This window comes from Salmo salar, chromosome ssa15, assembly GCF_905237065.1.
Source record: "Salmo salar chromosome ssa15, Ssal_v3.1, whole genome shotgun sequence".
NCBI lineage: Eukaryota > Metazoa > Chordata > Actinopteri > Salmoniformes > Salmonidae > Salmo > Salmo salar.
This window is the reverse complement of record NC_059456.1, coordinates 13,669,477-13,696,146: the sequence shown is the minus strand read 5'-3', so window position 1 is coordinate 13,696,146 and position 26,670 is coordinate 13,669,477. Positions and strand designations below refer to the sequence as shown.

Here is a 26,670-nt window from a genome sequence, read left to right as displayed (position 1 = left end):
TGGGCTGTGTACTAGCTAGGACACTGACATTCTAAATGATAAATCCAAAGGGTATCAGGTCACACAGATGTAATTTGGTCTTGATTAGGCCAATTCCAAAACTTTTCTTTGCTATTAGTTAACCTGTTAGGACTAGGGGGCAGTATTGACACGGCCGGATAAAAAACGTACCCTGGTTACTACTCCTGCCCAGTAACTAGAATATGCATATAATTATTGGCTTTGGATAGAAAACACCCTAAAGTTTCTAAAACTGTTTGAATGGTGTCTGTGAGTATAACAGAACTCATATGGCAGGCAAAAACCTGAGAAGATTCTGAACAGGAAGTGGCCTGTCTGACAAGTTGTTGTTCATCTTGGCTCTTTTTATGGAAGACTGAGGATCTTTGCTGTAACGTGACACTTCCTACGGCTCCCATAGGCTCTCAGAGCCCGGGAAAAAGCTGAATGATATCGAGGCAGCCCCAGGCTGAAACACATTATCGCGTTTGGATAGTGGCTGGTCAGAGTACTCTGAGACTCACGCTCGTGCATGAGGGCACGAGATGTTTTTATTTTCTCTCTCTTTGTACGTATACACGCTTTCCCGGGCGGAATATTATCGCTTTTTTACGAGAAAAATGGCATAAAAATTTATTTTAAACAGCGGTTGACATGCTTCGAAGTACGGTAATGGAATATTTATACATTTTTTGTCACGAATTACGCCATGCTCGTCACCCTTATTTACCCTTTCGGATAGTGTCTTGAACGCACAAACAAAACGCCGCTATTTGGATATAACAATGGATTATTTGGGACCAAACCAACATTTGTTATTGAAGTAGAAGTCCTGGGAGTGCATTCTGACGAAGAACAGCAAAGGTAATAACATTTTTCTTATAGTAAATCTGACTTTGGTGAGGGCTAAACTTGCTGGGTGTCTAAATAGCTAGCCCTGTGATGCCGGGCTATCTACTTAGAATATTGCAAAATGTGCTTTCACCGAAAAGCTATTTTAAAATCGGACATATCGAGTGCATAGAGGAGTTCTGTATCTTTTTTGTGAACGTTTATCGTGAGTAATTTAGTAAATTCACCGGCAGTGTTCGGTCGAAATGCTAGTCACATGCTAATGTAAAAAGCTGGTTTTTGATATAAATATGAACTTGATTGAACAAAACATGCATGTATTGTATAACATAATGTCCTAGGGTTGTCATCTGATGAAGATCATCAAAGGTTAGTGCTGCATTTATCTGTGGTTTGGGTTTATGTGACATTATATGCTAGCTTGAAAAATGGGTGTCTGATTATTTCTGGCTGGGTACTCTGCTGACATAATCTAATGTTTTGCTTTCGTTGTAAAGCCTTTTTGAAATTGGACAGTGTGGTTAGATAAAGGAGAGTCTTGTCTTTAAAATGGTGTAAAATAGTCATATGTTTGAAAAATTGAAGTTTTTGCATTTTTGAGGTATTTGAATATCGCGCCACGGGATTACACTGGCTGTTGAGTAGGTGTAAGCGTCCCACCTAGCCCATAGAGGTTAACTTAATATATATGAGCATAAATATGAAACTGTAAGTTTGTAATATTGATGGGCATCAAAATTAAGTCAATTTCTGCTTGATAACTGGTATGTCAAATTGCAAACATTTTTTGTTGTTGTAAATTTACATTTTTGTAAATAAACTATGCAATTTATGTTACACACAAATGCTAATCTTATCTCCTTGATGCTTGAGCTTTATTTTCTGAAAATATTTAGGATGTTCAACACTTACAGACCAGATTATATATTCATGAAAACAGAGTGACCCAAGTCTCTCCAGTGTGTGAGAACAGCACAGTACAGTGTGTGTGAGAACAGTACAGTACAGTACAGTACAGTACAGTGTGTGTGTGTGTGAGAAAGAAATTGAGCCGCAGTTCTGAGGTAGAGACACTGACTATTCATAATATGTTACAGAATTCTAGTGAAGTAACCCTTTTGGACCTCACTATCTGAAGAACTCCGGGTTCAGTGAATCATCACTTCTACCTCTAATCAGCAATCATAGGATTCATTCATTCTCCTTAGATGCCAGGTTAGGGTTACACACTGTTCTGTCATGGTCTATGGACCCCCTGAAGTAGCCTTGGCCCCCCCTGGACACCCCATGTATAAAACTCTAGTTCCGCTGAGGCAGAGGGTACGTCTAGGCCACGGGGGCGGTTGGGCAGACAGGCAGAGGGTACGCCTCGCCCACGGGGGCAGTTGGGCAGACAGGCAGAGGGTACGCCTCGCCCACGGGGGCAGTTGGGCAGACAGGTAGAGGGTACGTCTAGCCCACGGGGGCGGTTGGGCAGACAGGCAGAGGGTACGTCTAGTCCACGGGGGCCGTTAGTCAGACAGGTAGAGGGTACATCTAGCCCACGGGGGCGGTTGGGCAGACAGGCAGAGGGTACGTCTAGTCCACGGGGGCCGTTAGGCAGACAGGTAGAGGGTACGTCTAGCCCACGGGGCCGGTTGGGCAGACAGGCAGAGGGTACGTCTAGCCCACGGGGGCCGTTGGGCAGACAGGCAGAGGGTACGTCTAGCCCACGGGGGCGGTTGGGCAGACAGGCAGAGGGTACGTCTGCTGGAGTGAGTATGATAAGCATCTCGATCCAACGACTAGGCAATGTTTGACTCACCCGTTTCTCTCTCTTCCTGTTCTTTGCCCCAAAGGAAGGAGACGTATTCCCGGGCTGAATCTGCGGACTCATCGCTCTCTCTCTCTCTCTATTTAGTTTTGTTCATTAACACAGGCGGTCGGAGGACCAGCCACGCCGGACACAGAGTGACCCACCAATTACCTGAGAGGCCTTTCAGTTGAAATTCTCACCTCTCCTTTCCCCTAACCTCTATTAAATAACTACCTTGTTTTGAGCACCACAAATCAGTCCCCAGCCATCTTAATTTATTGTGAGTTTCACCTTTGACTACCCTGGGCTGCCACGCGAACGCACGCACACGCACGCACACGCACACACACACACACAGAGCTCTTGCAGGAATGAGGAGAGTACGATGGATGGTTTCTCCTTCACTCCCCCAGGGTAGTCTGGGTAGTGGGGTCCTTGAGGCAGTAGAGCTGCTTCTGTCAATCAGGCTTTGGCTCCTCCCACGGCAGTGATCAACCAATCATGAGGCAGCAGAGGCAAAGACTGTTGAGTGGTTTCCCACTCCTGAGAGCTGATTGGTCAAGAGAGGAAAGGGGAGGAGTTAGCAGGCTGCTGTAAAGAGTAGACCAGAGAGAGAGAGGGAGAGGTAGGGAGTTAGGCCGGTATTCACTGGGCAGTACTGGGCGTGGCTGTAGAATGGGTTGCCAGGGAAACCGTAGAGGAGGAGGAAGTGATGGCTCGTGGGGCCTGACACCTGGAACAGGAAGATGATATGACATCACACACAGGGACAGGATATAGAATCACAGAGGGACAGGATATGACATATAGCAGAGGAGCAGGTGAAGAGGTGAGAATAGAGACAGCCAATAGGAGAACATGCCAGACAGCAGACTGTGTGAGGCATCATAGTGTCTGTGATCATTTTGAAGTAGTCAAATATCTTCTTCATGACAGGCTGATCCCTCCTGATGACCTGGACATGACTCCAACAGGGTCACCAGGAGGGATCAGCCAATGAAGCCGGAAGTCCCACCCAGTTGACTACATTAAAATGGTGGAAGCCCTCAATGGCGCTGTCCATGCTAATATGGCCTGTTGGCCACTAGAGGCATCTATCATTGTCTATGGTGTGTGTCTCACCAGGAGCGTGACTTGCGGACGCGTGTGGCTCTCTCCCTGTAGGGGGCGTTGTCTGTGGGAGAGGGGCTACAGTTAGGCCCCACCTCTGAGGGCCAGTGATCCAATGAGACTGTGGTGGGAGGACTCATGTCCAGCTCCAGGAACATGATGTTCTCAGCCTACACACACACACACACACACACACACACACACACACACACACACACACACACACACACACACACACACACACACACACACACACACACACACACACACACACACACACAGAGACAGAGCAGTCAGGTCATTTTAGCTGTACAGTAGCAGGGTAGGGCCAGGGGCCAGGGTAGGGCCAGTGTATGGTATGGAACCAGGGTCGGGTGGGGTCAGGGTAGGGACAGGGGTCAGGGTAGGGTCAGGCACCAGGGTAGGGCCAGGGACCAGGGTCAGGGGCCAGGGACTGGGGCCAGGGTAGGGTCAGGGTCAGGGGCCAGGGTAGGGTCAGGGGCCAGGGTAGGGTTAGGGGCCAGGGTAGGGTCAGGGACCAGGGTAGGGAAAGAGACCAGGGTCAGGGGCCAGGGTAGGGTCAGGGGCCAGGGTAGGGCTAGGGACCAGGGTAGGGCCAGCGACCAGGGTCAGGGGCCAGGGTAGGGCAGGGGCCCGGGTAGGGTTGGGACCAGGGACCAGGGTAGGGCAAGGGACCAGGGTAGGGTTGGGACCAGGGTAGGGTGTGTCAGGGTAGGGACAGGGGTCAGGGTAGGGTCAGGGACCAGGGTAGGGTCAGGGGCGAGGGTAGGGTCAGGGATCAGGGTAGGGTAGGGGACCAGGGTCAGGGGCCAGGGTAAAGGGCCAGGGTAGTGTCAGGGTAGGGTCAGGGGCCAGGGTATGGGCCAGGGGGCAGGGTAGGGTAGGGGACCAGGGTAGGGTTAGGGTCGGGTCAGGCGCCAGGGTAGGGTCAGGGTAGGGTAATGGACCAGGGTAGGGTCAGAGGCCAGGGTAGGGTCGGGGACCAGGGGCCAGGGTAGGGTCAGGGGCCAGGGTAAGGGGCCAGGGTAGGGTAGGGGACAGGGTAGGGTCAGGGACCAGGGTAGGGTGGGGGCCAAGGTAGGGTCAGGGTAGGGTAGGGACCAGGGTAGGGTAAGGGGCCAGGGTAGGGTAGGGGGGCAGGGTAGGGTCAGGGTAGGGTAAGGGACCAGGGTAGGGTCCATGGGGCCAGGGTAGGGTCAGGGGCCAGGGTAGATTCAGGGTAAGGTCAGGGGCCAGGGTAGGGTCAGGGTAGGGTCAGGGTAGGGTAGGGTGGGTCAGGGACCAGGGTAGGGTCAGGGGCCAGGGTATGTATACCTGCTAATCTCCATCCCAGACACTTCAGCGTAAATGTGCTAAGAGCGTGGTGGACCAATACGTTGAATTGGGCCTTCATCAGCCAATGCAGAAAGACCAGAAAAAACTCACATCGGCTTAATCTACCAACCAATCATTTCCTACAAAACACCTCGCAGTCGTGTGATTCGCCAAAATTAAATGATGACAAATACTCTACTCAGTAGGTCACTTCCATAGAATTGTATGGTCACGCCCACACTGTACATCAGGTTCAGTACTTCACCATCATCAAGTCACACTGTGCCATGTCACCAAATTAAAATCTTCATATCAACCTGGCTAGATTGTTTCAGTTCTGTTTGCAAGGATGCATCCGCCGACGTAGGCTGCGTCGACTACAGCCGTATTTTGATCAGCCAGGGTAGGCTGCGTCGACTACAGCCGTGTTTTGATCTACGTCAGCCAGGGTAGGCTGCGTCGACTACAGCCGTGTTTTGATCTACGTCAGCCAGGGTAGGCTGCGTCGACTACAGCCGTGTTTTGATCTACGTCAGCCAGGGTAGGCTGCGTCGACTACAGCCGTGTTTTGATCTACGTCAACCATGGTAGGCTGCATCAACTACAGCCGTGTTTTGATCAGCCAGGGTAGGCTGCGTCAACTACAGCCGTGTTTTGATCTACGTCAGCCAGGGTAGGCTGCGTCGACTACAGCCGTGTTTTGATCTACGTCAGCCAGGGTAGGCTGCGTCGACTACAGCCGTGTTTTGATCTACGTCAACCATGGTAGGCTGCATCAACTACAGCCGTGTTTTGATCAGCCAGGGTAGGCTGCGTCAACTACAGCCGTGTTTTGATCTACGTCAGCCAGGGTAGGCTGCGTCGACTACAGCCGTGTTTTGATCAGCCAGGGTAGGCTGTGTCAACTACAGCCGTGTTTTGATCTACGTCAGCCAGGGTAGGCTGCGTCAACTACAGCCGTGTTTTGATCTACGTCAGCCAGGGTAGGCTGCGTCAACTACAGCCGTGTTTTGATCTACGTCAGCCAGGGTAGGCTGCGTCAACTACAGCCGTGTTTTGATTTACATCAGCCAGGGTAGGCTGCGTCAACTACAGCCGTGTTTTGATCTACATCAGCCAGGGTAGGCTGCGTCGACTACAGCCGTGTTTTGATCTACATCAGCCAGGGTAGGCTGCGTCGACTACAGCCGTGTTTTGATCTACGTCAGCCAGGGTAGGCTGCGTCAACTACAGCCGTGTTTTGATCTACGTCAGCCAGGGTAGGCTGCGTCAACTACAGCCGTGTTTTGATCTACATCAGCCAGGGTAGGCTGCGTCGACTACAGCCGTGTTTTGATCAGCCAGGGTAGGCTGCGTCGACTACAGCCGTGTTTTGATCTACGTCAGCCAGGGTAGGTGCGTCAACTACTGCCGTGTTTTGATCTACGTCAGCCAGGGTAGGCTGCATCGACTACAGCCGTGTTTTGATCAGCCAGGGTAGGCTGCGTGAACTACTGCCGTGTTTTGATCTACGTCCAAGATTATTAGGGACATCGTTATTCTGCCACAGCATGGAAACAGCATGGAAACATTTCACAATAATGGTATTATACTCAGTGTCAGCCGTGTTTCTATTGGTCAGTCACCTGGATCGGCTCGTAACACAACCACACTACACGATAAAGGCAGATCTGTCCGAACTAATAGTTAAATCACAGACTCACTGGACCAGGAGCCAAGACATAGTTAAATCAGCAGACTCACTGGACCAGGAGCCAAGACATCCCACAATTGTTTACGACCTAAGAATTTGCCCTCAATGTGTAAATTTGGTTTGGGACATCTTTGAATGGTTGATATCCCAGGTGTATATGTGCTGTGCCTGGGGAAGAGGTTATACAACTACTGACCATGTGCATTCCCTCCATCACTCTCCTACCCGGTATCTGGAGTGGGCTCCCATCGCTAAGGCGACCCGTGCGTACTGGCTGATTGGCCGTTTGTATCCGACTGCCGAGGCTAGTCTCTTCTTCATCTGACTGAATCGACAGAGAATAGAACATAGAAAATGTAATTTAACATATATAATATTACAGAAGTATTCTAACAATTCAAAAGGTCCCAGATGGACACTCGGATACAGAAAGTACCTTGTTCTCCACACAGCTAGACAGATAACAGTACTACCCTGCTTTGTCTTGGTTTTAGACTACAATCTGTAGGTCATGTACTGTCAGCCTGTCTACTGTCAGCCTGTCTACTGTCAGCCTGTCTACTGTCAGCCTGTCTACTGTCAGCCTGTCTACTGTCAGCCTGTCTACTGTCAGCCTGTGCACGTGGCCCAGACTGCCAAATATTAGTTTATAGTCATACCCATGGCTGTTCAATCGTGAGTCACACAGACAGACACACACACACACACACACCGACACACACACCCAGATCCACACACCCAGACCCACAGATACAGACACACCCAGACCCCCAGACACCCAGACCCCCAGACCCCCAGACACCCAGACCCCCAGATACAGACCCCCAGATACAGACCCCCAGATACAGACACCCAGACCCCCAGACCCCCAGATACAGACCCCCAGACCCCCAATCCCACACCCCCAGACCCCCAGTCCCAGACCCCCACACCCCCACACCCCCAGACACCCAGACCCCCAGACCCCCCCAGACCCCCAGACCTCTCGGAGGGGGGGAGGAGTTGGAACTTCCACTGGTCCTCCTCAGGGTCAAAGGTCAGTCTGTTCATGATCTTATTCTTCTCCTCCGGAGGAATGAAGTTCTCTATGATCAGATACCTACACACACACACACACACACACACACACACACACACACACACACACACACACACACACACACACACACACACACACACACACACACACACACACACACACACACACACACACACAGGAAAGAGAATATATACTTTTGAACAGCAGACTGTAATCACATCATTTATGTGTGCGTGTCTGTTTTTGTTTGTGTGCGTGTTGGACTTACTTGAACTTGAGTTCTCTGGTGAGTTCGTTCTGCGTCTGCTCCAGCTCCTGTCGACTCCTGACGTGCTCATCATTAACGTCCTGGATCTCAGCCTTCACACACTGCAGCCTAGCATAGAGCTACAACACAGTAGAACAGACACACTGCAGCTTAGCATAGAGCTACAACAGATGGAATAGACACACTAAAGCTTAGCATAGAGCTACAGCAGATAGATAGAGCTACAACAGATAACTTTTTTGTCACTTCAACAACAATACAATCAATGACAAACAATACAGCGTTTTAAGTCTCACCTTCTTGAGCTTCTTGGTCTTGGCCTCCACTTCCTGTTGCAGTGAGGAGAATGTTTCTCTGAGTTCTAGAGTCTCTTCATCCTGAACCATCACCTGCTGCAAAATCTCCCTCTCTCTACGACTCTACAATACAAACACAACTTTATTAACATCTCCCTCTCTCTACGAATCTACAATACAAACACAACTTTATTAACATCTCCCTCTCTCTACGACTCTACAATACAAACACAACTTTATTAACATCTCCCTCTCTCTACAACTCTACAATACAAACACAACTTTATTAACATCTCCCTCTCTCTACAATACAAAAACAACTTTATTAACATCTCCCTCGCTCTACAATACAAACACAACTTTATCAACATCTCCCTCTCTCTACAATACAAACACAACTTTATTAACATCTCCCTCTCTCTACGACTACAATACAAACACAACTTTATTAACATCTCCCTCTCTCTACGACTCTACAATACAAACACAACTTTACTAACATCTCCCTCTCTCTACGACTCTACAATACAAACACAACTTTATTAACATCTCCCTCTCTCTACAACTCTACAATACAAACACAACTTTATTAAACATCTCCCTCTCTCTACGACTCTACAATACAAACACAACTTTATTAACATCTCCCTCTCTCTACAACTCTACAATACAAACACAACTTTATTAACATCTCCCTCTCTCTACGACTCTACAATACAAACACAACTTTATTAACATCTCCCTCTCTCTACGACTCTACAATACAAACACAACTTTATTAACATCTCCCTCTCTCTACGACTCTACAATACAAACACAACTTTATTAACATCTCCCTCTCTCTATGACTCTACAATACAAACACAACTTTATTAACATCTTCCTCTCTCTACGACTCTACAATACAAACACAACTTTATTAACATCTCCCTCTCTCTACGACTCTACAATACAAACACAACTTTATTAACATCTCCCTCTCTCTACACTCTACAATACAAACACAACTTTATTAACATCACCCTCTCTCTACGACTCTACAATACAAACACAACTTTATTAACATCTCCCTCTCTCTACGACTCTACAATACAAACACAACTTTATTAAACATCTCGCTCTCTCTACAACACAAACACAACTTTATTAACATCTCCCTCTCTCTACAACTCTACAATACAAACACAACTTTATTAACATCACCCTCTCTCTACATCTCTATAATAGTATTTCTTGCAGTAAAATTAGACACCAAATGTTAATTTTGTCTCGGGAATAGGAGTACAGAAATATGATTTCTTTCTTTCAGCATCTAAAGAGAATTTGAAAATTTCAACCACACAAAAATATGCATCCGACCAAGACAAACTGAAATCTTATCAGTTCATGTTGGACCGCTTTCACAGGTTTTCATTTCCTTGAAATTGGTCAAACTGATGTCATTTTTATATTTTGCAGGGACAATCTTTCAACTGTTTTAGTTAGGCAATTGCATTTTCTTCCTGGACCCTACATAATCTGCAAGCAGAAATGGAAGAGAAAACTTTACCGAAGTCAACTAGATTAGGCTTATTATTGATGTATTCATTCTATCGATTTATTATATTATTCTGGTGAGTAACGCTTTATTTCGTCTTCTACTGCAACAAGTAGTGACAGAAGAGAAGCTGCTTAGGTCTAATTATAGACAAATGGCATGTTGGAAATTAAATGCTCTAATTAAAATTCTCTAAAACAGAGGTGAAAGTAGCCTGAGTAGAGATGAGTGGCAAGGACCAAGCAGACAGCAGTGGAAACCCAATTCAGGGTTAGGGTAAGTATTTACTGTAGAGAGGATGAACATGCGCAGGGAGCCTACTTTTTAAGTGATTTGTTTGACTCTAAACAGGTTTCCATCCAACCTTTTTACACGCGTAAAGTACAAGTCGAATAGAAAATGTCACGACAGTGTCACGTATACTCTCTCTCCGGCCTCTAGGTCATCAGGCTACTGATTACCCCGCACACCTGTCACCATCGTCAAGCGCACCAGCGCCTCATGACACTCACCTGGACTCCATCACCTCCTTGATTATCTTCCCTCTATCTGTCACTCCCCGTGGTTCTTTCCTCAGGTGTTATTGACTCTGTTTTCATGTCGGTGTGTTTTTGGTTTGTGTTTAAGTTATTAAAACATTCACTCCCCTTGATTCTTTCCTCAGGCGTTATTGACTCCGTTTCATGTTGATGCGTTGTTTATGTTTCGTTTATTTATTAAAACACTCACTCCCTGAACTTGCTTCACGACTCTCAGCACATTCATGACAGACAGGCCTGATGGAAACACAACAAAACAAAATACATAGGATCTTTTTGTGTTGGTAAAATTAATGAAGCAGGAAATGTGGTGGAAACGCCTTCACGCGCAAAAATGTATATAATAACCATCATATGGAAGTAAACTTGGAGTCACGCGATGACATGGTGTGTTGTCCTCTCACAACGACTGGGGAAACCATGCGGTTTACTAGGCTACAGATGAAATAAGTTAAGAGCTTGATGCTCGTTTCAATAAATATCGAGGGTCTTATTCTGGTGACATGATCATCGATGCTTGGCTGCCATTTAAATAAAAATAATTTTGCTTTTGTCCATAATAATCTCATCATGTAGACTATACCCACACTATCTGCCAGCTGTTAGCTACAGCACAGGTACCAATACCAGAGAGGGAACACTCCCTATATAACACAACATGTACCAATACCAGAGAGGGAACACTTCCTATATAACACAACATGCTGACTAGAGGGCATGTCCCAGAGAGGGAACACTTCCTATATAACACAACATGTACCAATACCAGAGAAGGAACACTTCCTATATAACACAACATTCTTAGTGACAAAACCATCAATAGAGTTGAAAATGCGATGGAAACCATTTAACTTGTAAGTTATTGCTACTAGGTCATCACATCATTTTATCCACAACAAGTAAATTTGATGGAAACATCTTTGGTGGGAAAATGCTCATATTGTTTATATGCAGATTTTAATATATTTGCATGAAAACCTGTCGCCATTTGGATGGAAAACTACCAGATGAAAACAGGTTGTGTTGACGTTCATAATAAAGTGTTGTCTACTAGGAGGTACCTGCTCAGCGATCTCCTGTCTGCGTTTCTCCAAGGTCTTCTGCTGTTCGTTGGTGTGATCCAAAATGTTCCTCCCTCCAACCAGCAGCTTGCTCTCCATCACCTAGCAACCACAACACACACACACACACACACACACACACACACACACACACACACACACACACACACACACACACACACACACACACACACACACACACACACACACACACACACACACACACACGCAGAAACACATCATCAGCCTCCGACACACACACACACACACACACACACACACACACACACACACACACACACACACACACACACACACACACACACACACACACACACACGCAGAAACACATCATCAGCCTCCGACAAACACACACACACACACACACACACACACACACACACACACACACCACACAGGCGCGCGCGCACACACACACACACACACACACCAGCCTCTGACACACACACACACACACACACACACACACACACACACACACACACACACACACACACACACTGTTGTAGTTAAGCCCTGACTATGACATACTGACCCCTACATTCTACATATTGACCCCTACATTCTACATACTGACCCTTACATTCTACATACTGACCCCTACATTCTACATACTGACCCCTACATTCTATATACTGACCCCTACATTCTACATACTGACCCCTACATTCTACATACTGACCCCTACATTCTACATACTGACCCCTACATTCTATATACTGACCCCTACATTCTACATACTGACCCCTACATTCTATATACTGACCCCTACATTCTACATACTGACCCCTACATTCTATATACTGACCCCTACATTCTACATACTGACCCCTACATTCTACATACTGACCCCTACATTCTACATACTGACCCCTACATTCTACATACTGACCCCTACATTCTACATACTGACCCCTACATTCTATATACTGACCCCTACATTCTACAGACCCCTACATTCTATATACTGACCCCTACATTCTACATACTGACCCCTACATTCTACATACTGACCCCTACATTCTATATACTGACCCCTACATTCTACATACTGACCCCTACATTCTATATACTGACACCTACATTCTACATACTGACCCCTATATTCTATATACTGACCCCTAGATTCTATTTACTGAACCTACATTCTATATACGGACCCCTACATTCTACATACTGACCCCTACATTCTACATACTGACCCCTACATTCTATATACTGACCCCTACATTCTACATAACGACTGAGTGAGAGAGAAGAGAGGTACTGTATAACATACTAATTGAGAGAAGAGAGATACTTTATAACATACTAATGAAGAGAAGAGAGGTACTGTATAACATACTAATGAAGAGAAGAGAGATACTGTATAACATACTAATGAAGAGAAGAGAGATACTGTATAACATACTAATGAAGAGAGGTACTGTATAACATACTAATGAAGAGAAGAGAGATACTGTATAACATACAAATGAAGAGAGGTACTGTATAACATACTAATGAAGAGAAGAGAGATACTGTATAACATACTAATAGAGAGAAGAGAGGTACTGTATAACATACTAATGAAGAGAAGAGAGATACTGTATAACATACTAATGGAGAGAAGAGAGATACTGTATAACATACTAATGGAGAGAAGAGAGATACTGTATAACATACTAATGGAGAGAAGAGAGATACTGTATAACATACTAATGAAGAGAGGTACTGTATAACATACTAATGAAGAGAAGAGAGATACTGTATAACATACTAATAGAGAGAAGAGAGATACTGTATAACATACTAATGGAGAGAAGAGAGATACTGTATAACATACTAATGGAGAGAAGAGAGATACTGTATAACATAATAATAGAGAGAAGAGAGATACTGTATAACATACTAATGGAGAGAAGAGAGATACTGTATTACATACTAATGGAGAGAAGAGAGGTACTGTATAACATACTAATGGAGAGAAGAGAGATACTGTATAACATACTAATGGAGAGAAGAGAGATACTGTATAACATACTAATGAAGAGAAGAGAGATACTGTATAACATACTAATGGAGAGAAGAGAGATACTGTATAACATACTAATGGAGAGAAGAGAGGTACTGTTTAACATACTAATGGAGAGAAGAGAGATACTGTATAACATACTAATGGAGAGAAGAGAGATACTGTATAACATACTAATGAAGAGAAGAGAGGTACTGTATAACATACTAATGAAGAGAAGAGAGATACTGTATAACATACTAATGAAGAGAGGTACTGTATAACATACTAATGAAGAGAAGAGAGATACTGTATAACATACTAATGAAGAGAGGTACTGTATAACATACTAATGAAGAGAAGAGAGATACTGTATAACATACTAATGGAGAGAGGTACTGTATAACATACTAATGGAGAGAAGAGAGGTACTGTATAACATACTAATGGAGAGAAGAGAGATACTGCATAACATACTAATGGAGAGAAGAGAGATACTGTATAACATACTAATGAAGAGAAGAGAGGTACTGTATAACATACTAATGAAGAGAAGAGAGATACTGTATAACATACTAATGAAGAGAGGTACTGTATAACATACTAATGAAGAGAAGAGAGATAATGTATAACATACTAATAGAGGGAAGAGAGATACTGTATAACATACTAATGAAGAGAAGAGACATACTGTATAACATACTAATGGAGAGACGAGAGATACTGTATAACATACTAATGGAGAGAAGAGAGGTACTGTATAACATACTAATGGAGAAAAGAGAGATACTGTATAACATACTAATGGAGAGAAGAGAGATACTGTATAACATACTAATGAAGAGAAGAGAGGTACTGTATAACATACTAATGAAGAGAAGAGAGATACTGTATAACATACTAATGAAGAGAGGTACTGTATAACATACTAATGAAGAGAAGAGAGAAACTGTATAACATACTAATGAAGAGAGGTACTGTATAACATACTAATGAAGAGAAGAGAGATACTGTATAACATACAAATAGAGAGAAGAGAGATACTGTATAACATACTAATGGAGAGAAGAGAGATACTGTATAACATACTAATGGAGAGAAGAGAGATACTGTATAACATACTAATGGAGAGAAGAGAGATACTGTATAACATACTAATAGAGAGAAGAGAGATACTGTATAACATACTAATGGAGAGAAGAGAGATACTGTATTACATACTAATGGAGAGAAGAGAGGTACTGTATAACATACTAATGGAGAGAAGAGAGATACTGTATAACATACTAATGGAGAGAAGAGAGATACTGTATAACATACTAATGGAGAGAAGAGAGATACTGTATAACATACTAATGAAGAGAAGAGAGATACTGTATAACATACTAATGGAGAGAAGAGAGATACTGTATAACATACTAATGGAGAGAAGAGAGGTACTGTATAACATACTAATAGAGAGAAGAGAGATACTGTATAACATACTAATGGAGAGAAGAGTGATACTGTATAACATACTAATGAAGAGAAGAGAGATACTGTATAACATACTAATGAAGAGAAGAGAGATACTGTATAACATACTAATGGAGAGAAGAGAGATACTGTATAACATACTAATGGAGAGAAGAGAGGTACTGTATAACATACTAATGGAGAGAAGAGAGATACTGTATAACATACTAATGGAGAGAAGAGAGATACTGTATAACATACTAATGAAGAGAAGAGAGGTACTGTATAACATACTAATGAAGAGAAGAGAGATACTGTATAACATACTAATGAAGAGAGGTACTGTATAACATACTAATGAAGAGAAGAGAGATACTGTAAAACATACTAATGAAGAGAAGAGAGATACTGTATAACATACTAATGAAGAGAGGTACTGTATAACATACTAATGAAGAGAAGAGAGATACTGTATAACATACTAATGAAGAGAGGTACTGTATAACATACTAATGAAGAGAAGAGAGATACTGTATAACATACTAATGAAGAGAGGTACTGTATAACATACTAATGAAGAGAAGAGAGATACTGTATAACATACTAATGAAGAGAGGTACTGTATAACATACTAATGAAGAGAAGAGAGATACTGTATAACACTAATAGAGAGAAGAGAGATACTGTATAACATACTAATGAAGAGAAGAGAGATACTGTATAACATACTAATGGAGAGAAGAGAGATACTGTATAACATACTAATGGAGAGAAGAGAGGTACTGTATAACATACTAATGGAGAGAAGAGAGATACTGTATAACATACTAATGAAGAGAAGAGAGGTACTGTATAACATACTAATGAAGAGAAGAGAGATACTGTATAACATACTAATGAAGAGAGGTACTGTATAACATACTAATGAAGAGAAGAGAGATACTGTATAACATACTAATAGAGGGAAGAGAGATACTGTATAACATACTAATGAAGAGAAGAGACATACTGTATAACATACTAATGGAGAGACGAGAGATACTGTATAACATACTAATGGAGAGAAGAGAGGTACTGTATAACATACTAATGGAGAAAAGAGAGATACTGTATAACATACTAATGGAGAGAAGAGAGATACTGTATAACATACTAATGAAGAGAAGAGAGGTACTGTATAACATACTAATGAAGAGAAGAGAGATACTGTATAACATACTAATGAAGAGAGGTACTGTATAACATACTAATGAAGAGAAGAGAGATACTGTATAACATACTAATGAAGAGAGGTACTGTATAACATACTAATGAAGAGAAGAGAGATACTGTATAACATACTAATAGAGAGAAGAGAGATACTGTATAACATACTAATGGAGAGAAGAGAGATACTGTATAACATACTAATGGAGAGAAGAGAGATACTGTATAACATACTAATGGAGAGAAGAGAGATACTGTATAACATACTAATAGAGAGAAGAGAGATACTGTATAACATACTAATGGAGAGAAGAGAGATACTGTATTACATACTAATGGAGAGAAGAGAGGTACTGTATAACATACTAATGGAGAGAAGAGAGATACTGTATAACATACTAATGGAGAGAAGAGAGATACTGTATAACATACTAATGAAGAGAAGAGAGATACTGTATAACATACTAATGGAGAGAAGAGAGATACTGTATAACATACTAATGGAGAGAAGAGAGGTACTGTATAACATACTAATAGAGAGAAGAGAGATACTGTATAACATACTAATGGAGAGAAGAGTGATACTGTATAACATACTAATGAAGAGAAGAGAGATACTGTATAACATACTAATGAAGAGAAGAGAGATACTGTATAACATACTAATGAAGAGAAGAGAGATACTGTATAACATACTAATGAAGAGAAGAGAGATACTGTATAACATACTAATGGAGAGAAGAGAGGTACTGTATAACATACTAATGAAGAGAAGAGAGATACTGTATAACATACTAATGAAGAGAGGTACGGTATAACATACTAATGAAGAGAAGAGAGATACTGTATAACATACTAATGGAGAGAAGAGAGATACTGTATAACATACTAATGGAGAGAAGAGAGATACTGTATAACATACTAATGGAGAGAAGAGAGATACTGTATAACATACTAATGAAGAGAAGAGAGATACTGTATAACATACTAATGAAGAGAAGAGAGATACTGTATAACATACTAATGGAGAGAAGAGAGATACTGTATAACATACTAATGGAGAGAAGAGAGGTACTGTATAACATACTAATGGAGAGAAGAGAGATACTGTATAACATACTAATGGAGAGAAGAGAGATACTGTATAACATACTAATGAAGAGAAGAGAGGTACTGTATAACATACTAATGAAGAGAAGAGAGATACTGTATAACATACTAATGAAGAGAGGTACTGTATAACATACTAATGAAGAGAAGAGAGATACTGTAAAACATACTAATGAAGAGAAGAGAGATACTGTATAACATACTAATGAAGAGAGGTACTGTATAACATACTAATGAAGAGAAGAGAGATACTGTATAACATACTAATGAAGAGAGGTACTGTATAACATACTAATGAAGAGAAGAGAGATACTGTATAACATACTAATGAAGAGAGGTACTGTATAACATACTAATGAAGAGAAGAGAGATACTGTATAACATACTAATGAAGAGAGGTACTGTATAACATACTAATGAAGAGAAGAGAGATACTGTATAACATACTAATAGAGAGAAGAGAGATACTGTATAACATACTAATGAAGAGAAGAGAGATACTGTATAACATACTAATGGAGAGAAGAGAGATACTGTATAACATACTAATGGAGAGAAGAGAGGTACTGTATAACATACTAATGGAGAGAAGAGAGATACTGTATAACATACTAATGGAGAGAAGAGAGATACTGTATAACATACTAATGAAGAGAAGAGAGGTACTGTATAACATACTAATGAAGAGAAGAGAGATACTGTATAACATACTAATGAAGAGAGGTACTGTATAACATACTAATGAAGAGAAGAGAGATACTGTATAACATACTAATAGAGGGAAGAGAGATACTGTATAACATACTAATGAAGAGAAGAGACATACTGTATAACATACTAATGGAGAGACGAGAGATACTGTATAACATACTAATGGAGAAAAGAGAGATACTGTATAACATACTAATGGAGAGAAGAGAGATACTGTATAACATACTAATGAAGAGAAGAGAGGTACTGTATAACATACTAATGAAGAGAAGAGAGATACTGTATAACATACTAATGAAGAGAGGTACTGTATAACATACTAATGAAGAGAAGAGAGATACTGTATAACATACTAATGAAGAGAGGTACTGTATAACATACTAATGAAGAGAAGAGAGATACTGTATAACATACTAATAGAGAGAAGAGAGATACTGTATAACATACTAATGGAGAGAAGAGAGATACTGTATAACATACTAATGGAGAGAAGAGAGATACTGTATAACATACTAATGGAGAGAAGAGAGATACTGTATAACATACTAATAGAGAGAAGAGAGATACTGTATAACATACTAATGGAAAGAAGAGAGATACTGTATTACATACTAATGGAGAGAAGAGAGGTACTGTATAACATACTAATGGAGAGAAGAGAGATACTGTATAACATACTAATGGAGAGAAGAGAGATACTGTATAACATACTAATGAAGAGAAGAGAGATACTGTATAACATACTAATGGAGAGAAGAGAGATACTGTATAACATACTAATGGAGAGAAGAGAGGTACTGTATAACATACTAATAGAGAGAAGAGAGATACTGTATAACATACTAATGGAGAGAAGAGTGATACTGTATAACATACTAATGAAGAGAAGAGAGATACTGTATAACATACTAATGAAGAGAAGAGAGATACTGTATAACATACTAATGAAGAGAAGAGAGATACTGTATAACATACTAATGAAGAGAAGAGAGATACTGTATAACATACTAATGGAGAGAAGAGAGGTACTGTATAACATACTAATGAAGAGAAGAGAGATACTGTATAACATACTAATGAAGAGAGGTACGGTATAACATACTAATGAAGAGAAGAGAGATACTGTATAACATACTAATGGAGAGAAGAGAGATACTGTATAACATACTAATGGAGAGAAGAGAGATACTGTATAACATACTAATGGAGAGAAGAGAGATACTGTATAACATACTAATGAAGAGAAGAGAGATACTGTATAACATACTAATGAAGAGAAGAGAGATACTGTATTACATACTAATGGAGAGAAGAGAGGTACTGTATAACATACTAATGAAGAGAGGTACTGTATAACATACTAATGGAGAGAAGAGAGGTACTGTATAACATACTAATGAAGAGAAGAGAGATACTGTATAACATACTAATGGAGAGAAGAGAGATACTGTATAACATACTAATGGAGAGAAGAGAGGTACTGTATAACATACTAATAGAGAGAAGAGAGATACTGTATAACATACTAATGGAGAGAAGAGAGATACTGTATAACATACTAATGGAGAGAAGAGAGATACTGTATAACATACTAATGGAGAGAAGAGAGATACTGTATAACATACTAATAGAGAGAAGAGAGGTACCATACAGCAGATCGTAAATGAAAGGTTCTTTGTTTTGTACTGCCCTTTTGTGTGTGTGTGTGTGTGTGTGTGTGTGTGTGTGTGTGTGTGTGTGTGTGACTGCGCAATTTGCAGCCCTTTTTGTTCTGTCACAGTGCGTTAGCATCAGTAAAGGGCCCATTCATCTCTTCACACACACACACACACACACACACACACACACACACACACACACACACACACACACACACACACACACACACACAAACACATACACTGTACTCTGCCTGACAACCTCTCTCCACGCTACAGCCAGTGAGCCTGTTATAGCCTGTTACAGCCTGTTTTAACCTGTTATAGTCTGTTATAGCCTGTTATAGTCTGTTATAGCCTGTTATAATCTGTTATAGTCTGTTATAACCTGTTATAGCCTGTTAGTCTGTTATAACCTGTTATAGTCTGTTATAGCCTGTTATAGTCTGTTATAGCCTGTTATAATCTGTTATATTCTGTTATATTCTGTTATAGCCTGTTAGTCTGTTATAACCTGTTATAGTCTGTTATAGCCTGTTATAGCCTGTTACAGCCTGTTATAGTCTGTTATAGTCTGTTATAATCTGTTATAGTCTGTTATAATCTGTTATAGTCTGTTATAGCCTGTTATAGTCTGTTATAGCCTGTTATAGTCTGTTATAGCCTGTTATAATCTGTTATAGTCTGTTACAACCTGTTATAGCATGTTATAACCTGTTATAGTCTGTTATAGCCTGTTATAGCCTTTTAAAGTCTGTTATAATCTGTTATAGTCTGTTACAGCCTGTTAATCTGTTATAACCTGTTATAGTCTGTTATAGTCTTATTTCCTGTTATAGCCTGTTAAATCCTGTTATAGCCTGTTATAACAGTGGCGCAGCGGTCTAAGGCACTGCATCTCAGTGCAAGAGGTGTCACTACAGTCCCTGGTTCGAATCCAGGCTGTATCACATCCGGCCGTAATTGGGAGTCCCATAGTGCGGCGCACAATTGGCCCATTGTCGTCCGGGTTAGGCCGTCATTGTAAATAAGAATATGTTCTTAACTGACTTGCCTAGTTAAATAAAGGTTAAATAAAAAATACAAAAATTATAAATAGCCTATTATAGTCTGCTACAGCCTGTTATAGCCTGTTATAGCCTTTTATTGTCTGTAATAGTCTGCTACAGCCTGTTATAGCCTGTTATAGCCTGTTTCTTTGCCATTCTCAGTGCAGGTGGTACATAAAGCGTTCATTGCATGCAGTCAGGGTATATGCAACAATTTGGGCCGCCTGGCTCGTTGCGAACTAATTTGCCAGAATTTTATGTAATTATGACATAACACTGAAGGTTGTGCAATGTAACAGGAATAACGTTTTGTTTTCGAGATGATAGTTTCCGGATTCGACCATATTAATGACCTAAGGCTCGTGTTTCTGTGTGTTATTATATTATAATTAAGTCTATGATTTGATAGAGCAGTCTGACTGAGTGGTGATAGGCACCAGCAGGCTCGTAAGCTTTCATTCAAAACAGCACTTTCGTGCATTTTGCCAGCAGCCCTTCGCAATGCATTGCGCTGTTTATGACTTCAAGCCTGTCAACTCCCAAGATTAGGCTGGTGTAACCGATGTGAAATGGCTAGCTAGTTAGCCGGGTGCGCGCTAATAGTGTTGCAAACGTCACTCGCTCTGAGACTGGAGTAGTTTTTTCCCTTCCTCTGCATGGGTAACGCTGCTTCGAGGGTGGCTGTGGTCGATGTGTTCCTGGTTTGAGCCCAGGTAGGAGCGAGGAGAGGGACGGAAGCTATATTGCTACACTGGCAATACTAAAGTGCCTATAAGAACATCCAATAGTCTAAGGTATATGTAATACAAATGGTATAGAGAGAAATAGTCCTATAATAACTACAACTTAAAACATCTTACCTGGGAATATTGAAGACTCATGTTAAAAGGAACCACCAGCTTTCATATGTTCTCATGTTCTGAGCAAGGAACTTAAACATTAGCTTTTTTACATGGCACATATTGCACTTTTACATTCTTCTCCAATACAATACAATATATATTATTTAAATCAAATTGAACATGTTTCATTATTTATTTGAGGCTAAATTGATTTTATTGATGTATTATATTAAGTTAAAATAAGTTTTCATTCAGTATTGTTGTAATTGTCATTATTACAAATAAATAAATGAAACAATAAAATCATCTGAGTAATCGGTATCGGCCGTTTTTTTTTGCCCCCCTAATAATCGGTATCGGTTTCGGGGTTGAAAAATCATAATCGGTCAACCTCTAGTCACTGGTATACTTTTATTTATAAAGCCATTTGAGATTTACTACCATTTTATTTGGGCAATTTTTTTGTTCAGAAATGTGGTGGGTACTCTTCGTTCGCTGGACTTTATCCTGCTAACTGTTCCAAATGTCCGAACTGAATTTGGTTAAAGGGCTTTTATGTACTCTGCCATTAAAAAGTTTGGGGTCACTTAGAAATGTCCTTGTTTTTGTCGATTAAAATAACATCAAATTGATCAGAAATACAGCGTAGATATTGTTAATGTTGTAAATTACTATTGTAGCTGGAAACGGCAGATTTTTTATGGAATATCTATTTAGGCGTACAGAGGCCCATTATCAGCAACAATCACTCCTGTGTTCCAATGGCACGTTGTGTTAGCTAATCCACGTGTATCATTTTAAAAGGCTAATTGATCATTAAAAAACCCTTTTACAATTATGTTAGCACAGCTGAAAACTGTTGTCCTGATTAAAGAAGCAATAAAACTGGCCTTCTTTAGACTAGTTGACCAGTCCTCAACTGGCAGCTTCATTAAATAGTACCCACAAAACACCACTCTCAACGTCAACAGTGAAGAGGCGACTCTGGGATGCTGGCCTTCTAGGCAGAGTTCCTCTGTCCAGTGTCTGTATTCTTTTGCCCATTGTCATGACGTTGCCCTCTCTCTGGGAACAGGGAGCACAGTTGACCCCCTCCCCCTTGTACCATCCCCCTACCTACCTCTCCCTACCCAGGCCCTGTGAAAACGGTCGTAAAATTCTAAAGGAGAATGTCCTGCCGCCTGGCCCAGTTGAGACACAGAGGGGTTTCATAGACACCAAGGAAATTCTTCCAACTCACAGAATTGGGGAACCGAACGACATTTATGTTCTGGAGAAGGTATAAAAGATCGGTGAAGAATCCAGCAACGAACTGGTCCGCTTGGTACAAATTTTGTGATACTCAGAAGAGACAATATAGCCATATTACCATAATACTGTTTATATAATAGCCTCAGCTATGGGGACTTGCATCTAAATGGTTGTATAAAATGTATTAATAAGGATAAAGATATTTGTAATACGTTGAGATGCTATGTACTGATGTTAATGTGATAGAATGTATTTCTGTTCAAAGCTTAAATCAGTCATCGGCATGCCCCCCCAGGGACACAGACAGGACCAGGCGTCATGTGACAAGCCTGTTCTATGTTCACGTATAAAACCCCCACCCTGATTTACTTTCTGGAGACCAGCTTACCTCAGAAGAGAGAGCCAAGTTTTGACCATCCAATTCCTCTACTGAAAGTTAACTATACCACGTGGTTAAACTTTTAGACTATCGATACCGACAGAATAATAACAAGTCTTTGATATTAATTAATAGTCTGCAGCTAGAAATTATATCATTGAACGCGAAGACCGACGAAACATCCATTCTATAACGACATTAATGAATGTCGCTTTGAAAGAACCATTCTAACAGAGAGAGAACGCGGACAAAACTCTCCAACAGAACAGAACTCTCCAACAAGGATCCCGACACACACTGAGCGTAAATATATATTGATTGCAATTGTTCCCGAATGAGTGAACGTTCATGTGCAAAGGATTAGCATATCAATTGTTAATATTAATGAACTCTGTGTGCCTTCTCGGCTGCCCTTTATGACCCTTTGTTTTAACAAAAGTGAAATAGACAATCACATACTAAAGGGTTGGTTGGGGCTGAGGGAAGGGGGTAAGAAGGAGAAATCCAGCAGGAAGGAAGGAAACAGCAGGAGGGGAAGAGGGTGAGAGAGGAAGGGGAGATGAGCCGAGCAGGAGAGGAGGAAGGGAGGAGGGAGGGATAAATACTATCTATATGTGTGTGTGTACCTTGTACTTGGCAGTCAACTGCTCGGTGGTGTCCCGCTCCTTCCTCAGATCTCCCATCATTATCTCCTTCTCTCCCAGAAGCCTCTGCTTCTCCACAGCCAATAGTGATCCATCTTCTCTGATGGCCTCCTTCTCCTCTTCCAGCCTCTCCTCCTGCAGGTTCCTCTCCTTCTCCACCTCCTCTTCTCCCTCCTCATCCCCTTCTCCGTCACAGCCATCCTCCTTCCTGTGTTTGCCCCTCCCTTCCCTGTGGCTGAGCTGTGCACGGAGCCGTGCGATCTCCTTCTGGAACTCTCTGAGCAGGGCGTCTTTAGGGTCTTCGTTAACTCTTGGCTGGTTCTTGATGTTCTTAGCTCTGTTAGCGTAGCGGAGCGTGGTGAGGGTCTCCTCGTAGTGTTGGGGGGCGGGGCCTAGCGTAGCCACCATCACTGTCTTGGCGTTCCCTCCTAGGGAATCCTGTAATAACCGGGTCAGTTTGGAGTCCCGGTACGGAACGTGGCCGCTACGCCCGTCTGCCAGGGCTGAGATCACGTTGCCTAGCGCTGACAAAGACAGGTTGATCTTAGCGGCCTCCTTCAGGCGTTCTCCGTGGACGCCCGTCTTGGCCTGCCGCTCGCTGCCCGCCAGGTCAACCAGGTTGAGCCGGCCTACCCTGATGTGCTGCCGTCCCTCCGGCCCCGTCTGGGAACACTCCACCGTGATGAGGAACAGGGTGTGGGAACGGGAAGAGTGTTCGTTCATGTCTGTCGCTCCCACCGAGCGCACCTGGTTCCCTACGTTCATCAGCTCCTCTATCTCCTTCACGCTCTTACACACGCATGACGTCAGGTCACGCACATACACCCCGCTCTCCGGGCTCTCTCTCAGCTCCAGGATGTGGGGGGGCTGGGTGTGCACGTTGGGGACATGAGGGGCGTGCACGTTGGGATCCAGTAGATCCCTGATCTCCTCTCGGTAGATCTCCAGGTAAGAGGCTCTGACCAGGTACTGGCGGTCGGCGGCGGAGCGGGAGATCTGGGTGAAGACGTGTTCGAAGGCGTTGGGGATGACGCCCCGCCTCTCTGGCTCTAGCCACGCCCCCTGCATGGTGTAGGTCTTTCCGGTGCCCGTCTGGCCGTAGGCAAAGATGGTTCCGTTAAACCCATCCAGGACTGAGTGGATAAGCGGGCGTACCGTCTCATCGTACAGGTCACGTTGTTTAGACGATGCGTCATACACAGAGTCGAACGTAAACGTCTTCTGCGGCTCGCCGGGCAGAGCGTGAGGGTTCCGTAAGACCACCTGACCCCGATGTACGTCCATCTCTACGATCCCGCCCTTTCCTCCTGGTGTCCCGGTAACACCAGCTGCCTCTTTCCGGTTTAATGGGCGACAGCGAACCACAACCTTCACCGTCTCACTACTCTTTACCTTAGACATCTGAAGTGGCTTTCAGTTAACTATTATTAGAGATTTATAGAAATTAACATTTGTTATTATCAGTTAATCTCTTTCTCCTTACTGGACACTGTTCTTGCTGGTATTTACCAGGTAATGATCCTACTGGGATAATGTAGCTTGCTGTATCACTTGGTGGCCTAGTACTGAATTTAACACAATGGTGCTAAATAAACAAATTCATAGGTCTACCATGTTATTATCAGGTCATTATTAATGAACTTACTAGTTCTTTGTGTAGTCAAACAGTAAAATATAGAATAGGTAACAGAGTAATACATGAGTCCTATCTGACTGGATGATAACAACGTAACACTGAACACCAGGCCTCTAGTCCTGCCATGCTAATGACAAATTAGCTTGTTTACAAATAACATTAAATTAGCCTATTTATCAATAATATTAATAATCAGAATCTGTCGTCGGTCCCACAGTTAAAATATTAGTGCATTTATTAGTCTGTCGAATATCATTCTGTCTCTGTCTATTTTTATCTTCAATCTCTCTGGCAGAATCCCCACCTGGCCATATCATATAGATTATTATACAATAATGTTGTAGATATTATATTCTCATTCTTTAACCAATCCATCAGTGTGTTTCTCACCGTCAACAATATGATTTAATCCACAGAACGGCTTGCGTTATCTAGCGGTATTAAACACACCTCACTGGGTTAGATCAATAATCACGACGGTTCCGTTGAGGTCCCGGTGCATTCTGTCCGGTTGTCTGTCCGTTAACCGGGGGGTTCATTCGATAATAAAGCCAGCTCCGCCTTCACACGTCCCGGTCAATAAAAACACATACCAACGGGTTTTCATCCTGCCTTGGTGCCCGGAGATACAGCCTGATGCTCTCGTACCGCAGAGGAGATGCTACGGCTCCATTAAAGAACTGAGAGCGAGTTTCAGGATGAACAGAGAGGAGACAAACACATCATTACCTCATTCAGCTACACCCACTGCAGAACGCAATGACGGGACCATGGGAAATTGAGTTTTTTATTATTAAGTCAAATCAAATTTATTGGACGCATTCACAGATTTGCATACGTTATCGCAGGTGCAGCTAAATGTTTATGTTTCTACATCTAACAGTTCGGTAATAATACCTAGTAATACAAAACAATATACACATAATTCAAACAATGTAAATTAAGAAATGAAGAAATATCAGAAGGAGCAATTTCAGAGTCCGGAATAATGAGCAATTAGAGAACCCTTGACTTTTTACACATTTTGTTACATTACAGACTTATTCTAAAATTGATTAAATCGTTTTTTTCCTTCATCAATCTACAGTCGTGGCCAAAGGTTTTGAGAATGACACAAATATACATTTTCACAAAGTCTGCTGCCTCAGTTTTTATGATGGCAGTTTGCATATACTCCAGAACGTTATGAA

At 42.1% G+C, this 26,670-nt stretch overlaps 1 protein-coding gene across 2 annotated transcripts; it reads right to left on the bottom strand.

Annotated features, from left to right (window-relative positions):
• Window positions 1-1,708: 1,708 nt before the first annotated feature.
• LOC106570995 (kinesin-like protein KIF3C) lies at window positions 1,709-26,218 on the bottom strand. 2 transcript variants are annotated; one of them, XM_045695472.1, is made up of 8 exons: window positions 23,827-26,218; window positions 11,526-11,627; window positions 8,389-8,511; window positions 8,093-8,211; window positions 7,768-7,884; window positions 7,011-7,110; window positions 3,770-3,927; window positions 1,709-3,380 (listed from the first exon to the last, which is right to left on the bottom strand). In XM_045695472.1, exons 1-8 carry the CDS (start codon window positions 25,243-25,245, stop codon window positions 3,293-3,295), a joined length of 2,226 nt encoding a protein of 741 aa, XP_045551428.1. In that variant the 5' UTR covers window positions 25,246-26,218; the 3' UTR covers window positions 1,709-3,292. The 2 variants fall into 2 exon arrangements, with proteins under 2 accessions (XP_045551428.1, XP_045551429.1); XM_045695473.1 differs by lacking the exon at window positions 1,709-3,380 and having other exon boundaries at window positions 3,807-3,927; window positions 6,982-7,110.
• Window positions 26,219-26,670: the final 452 nt, after the last annotated feature.

Bases quoted from the DNA above. Each gene is read 5' to 3' on its own strand.
- LOC106570995 (XM_045695472.1), bottom strand. From the start codon at position 25,245: ATGTCTAAGGTAAAGAGTAGTGAGACGGTGAAGGTTGTGGTTCGCTGT. The intron at 11,628-23,826 runs GTACACACACAC...TGTGGTTGCTAG, and splicing joins AGTTGACTGCCAAGTACAAG to GTGATGGAGAGCAAGCTGCT. The intron at 3,928-7,010 runs GTAGGAGAGTGA...GTGTGTGTGTAG, and splicing joins GAGCCCACTCCAGATACCGG to GCTGAGAACATCATGTTCCT.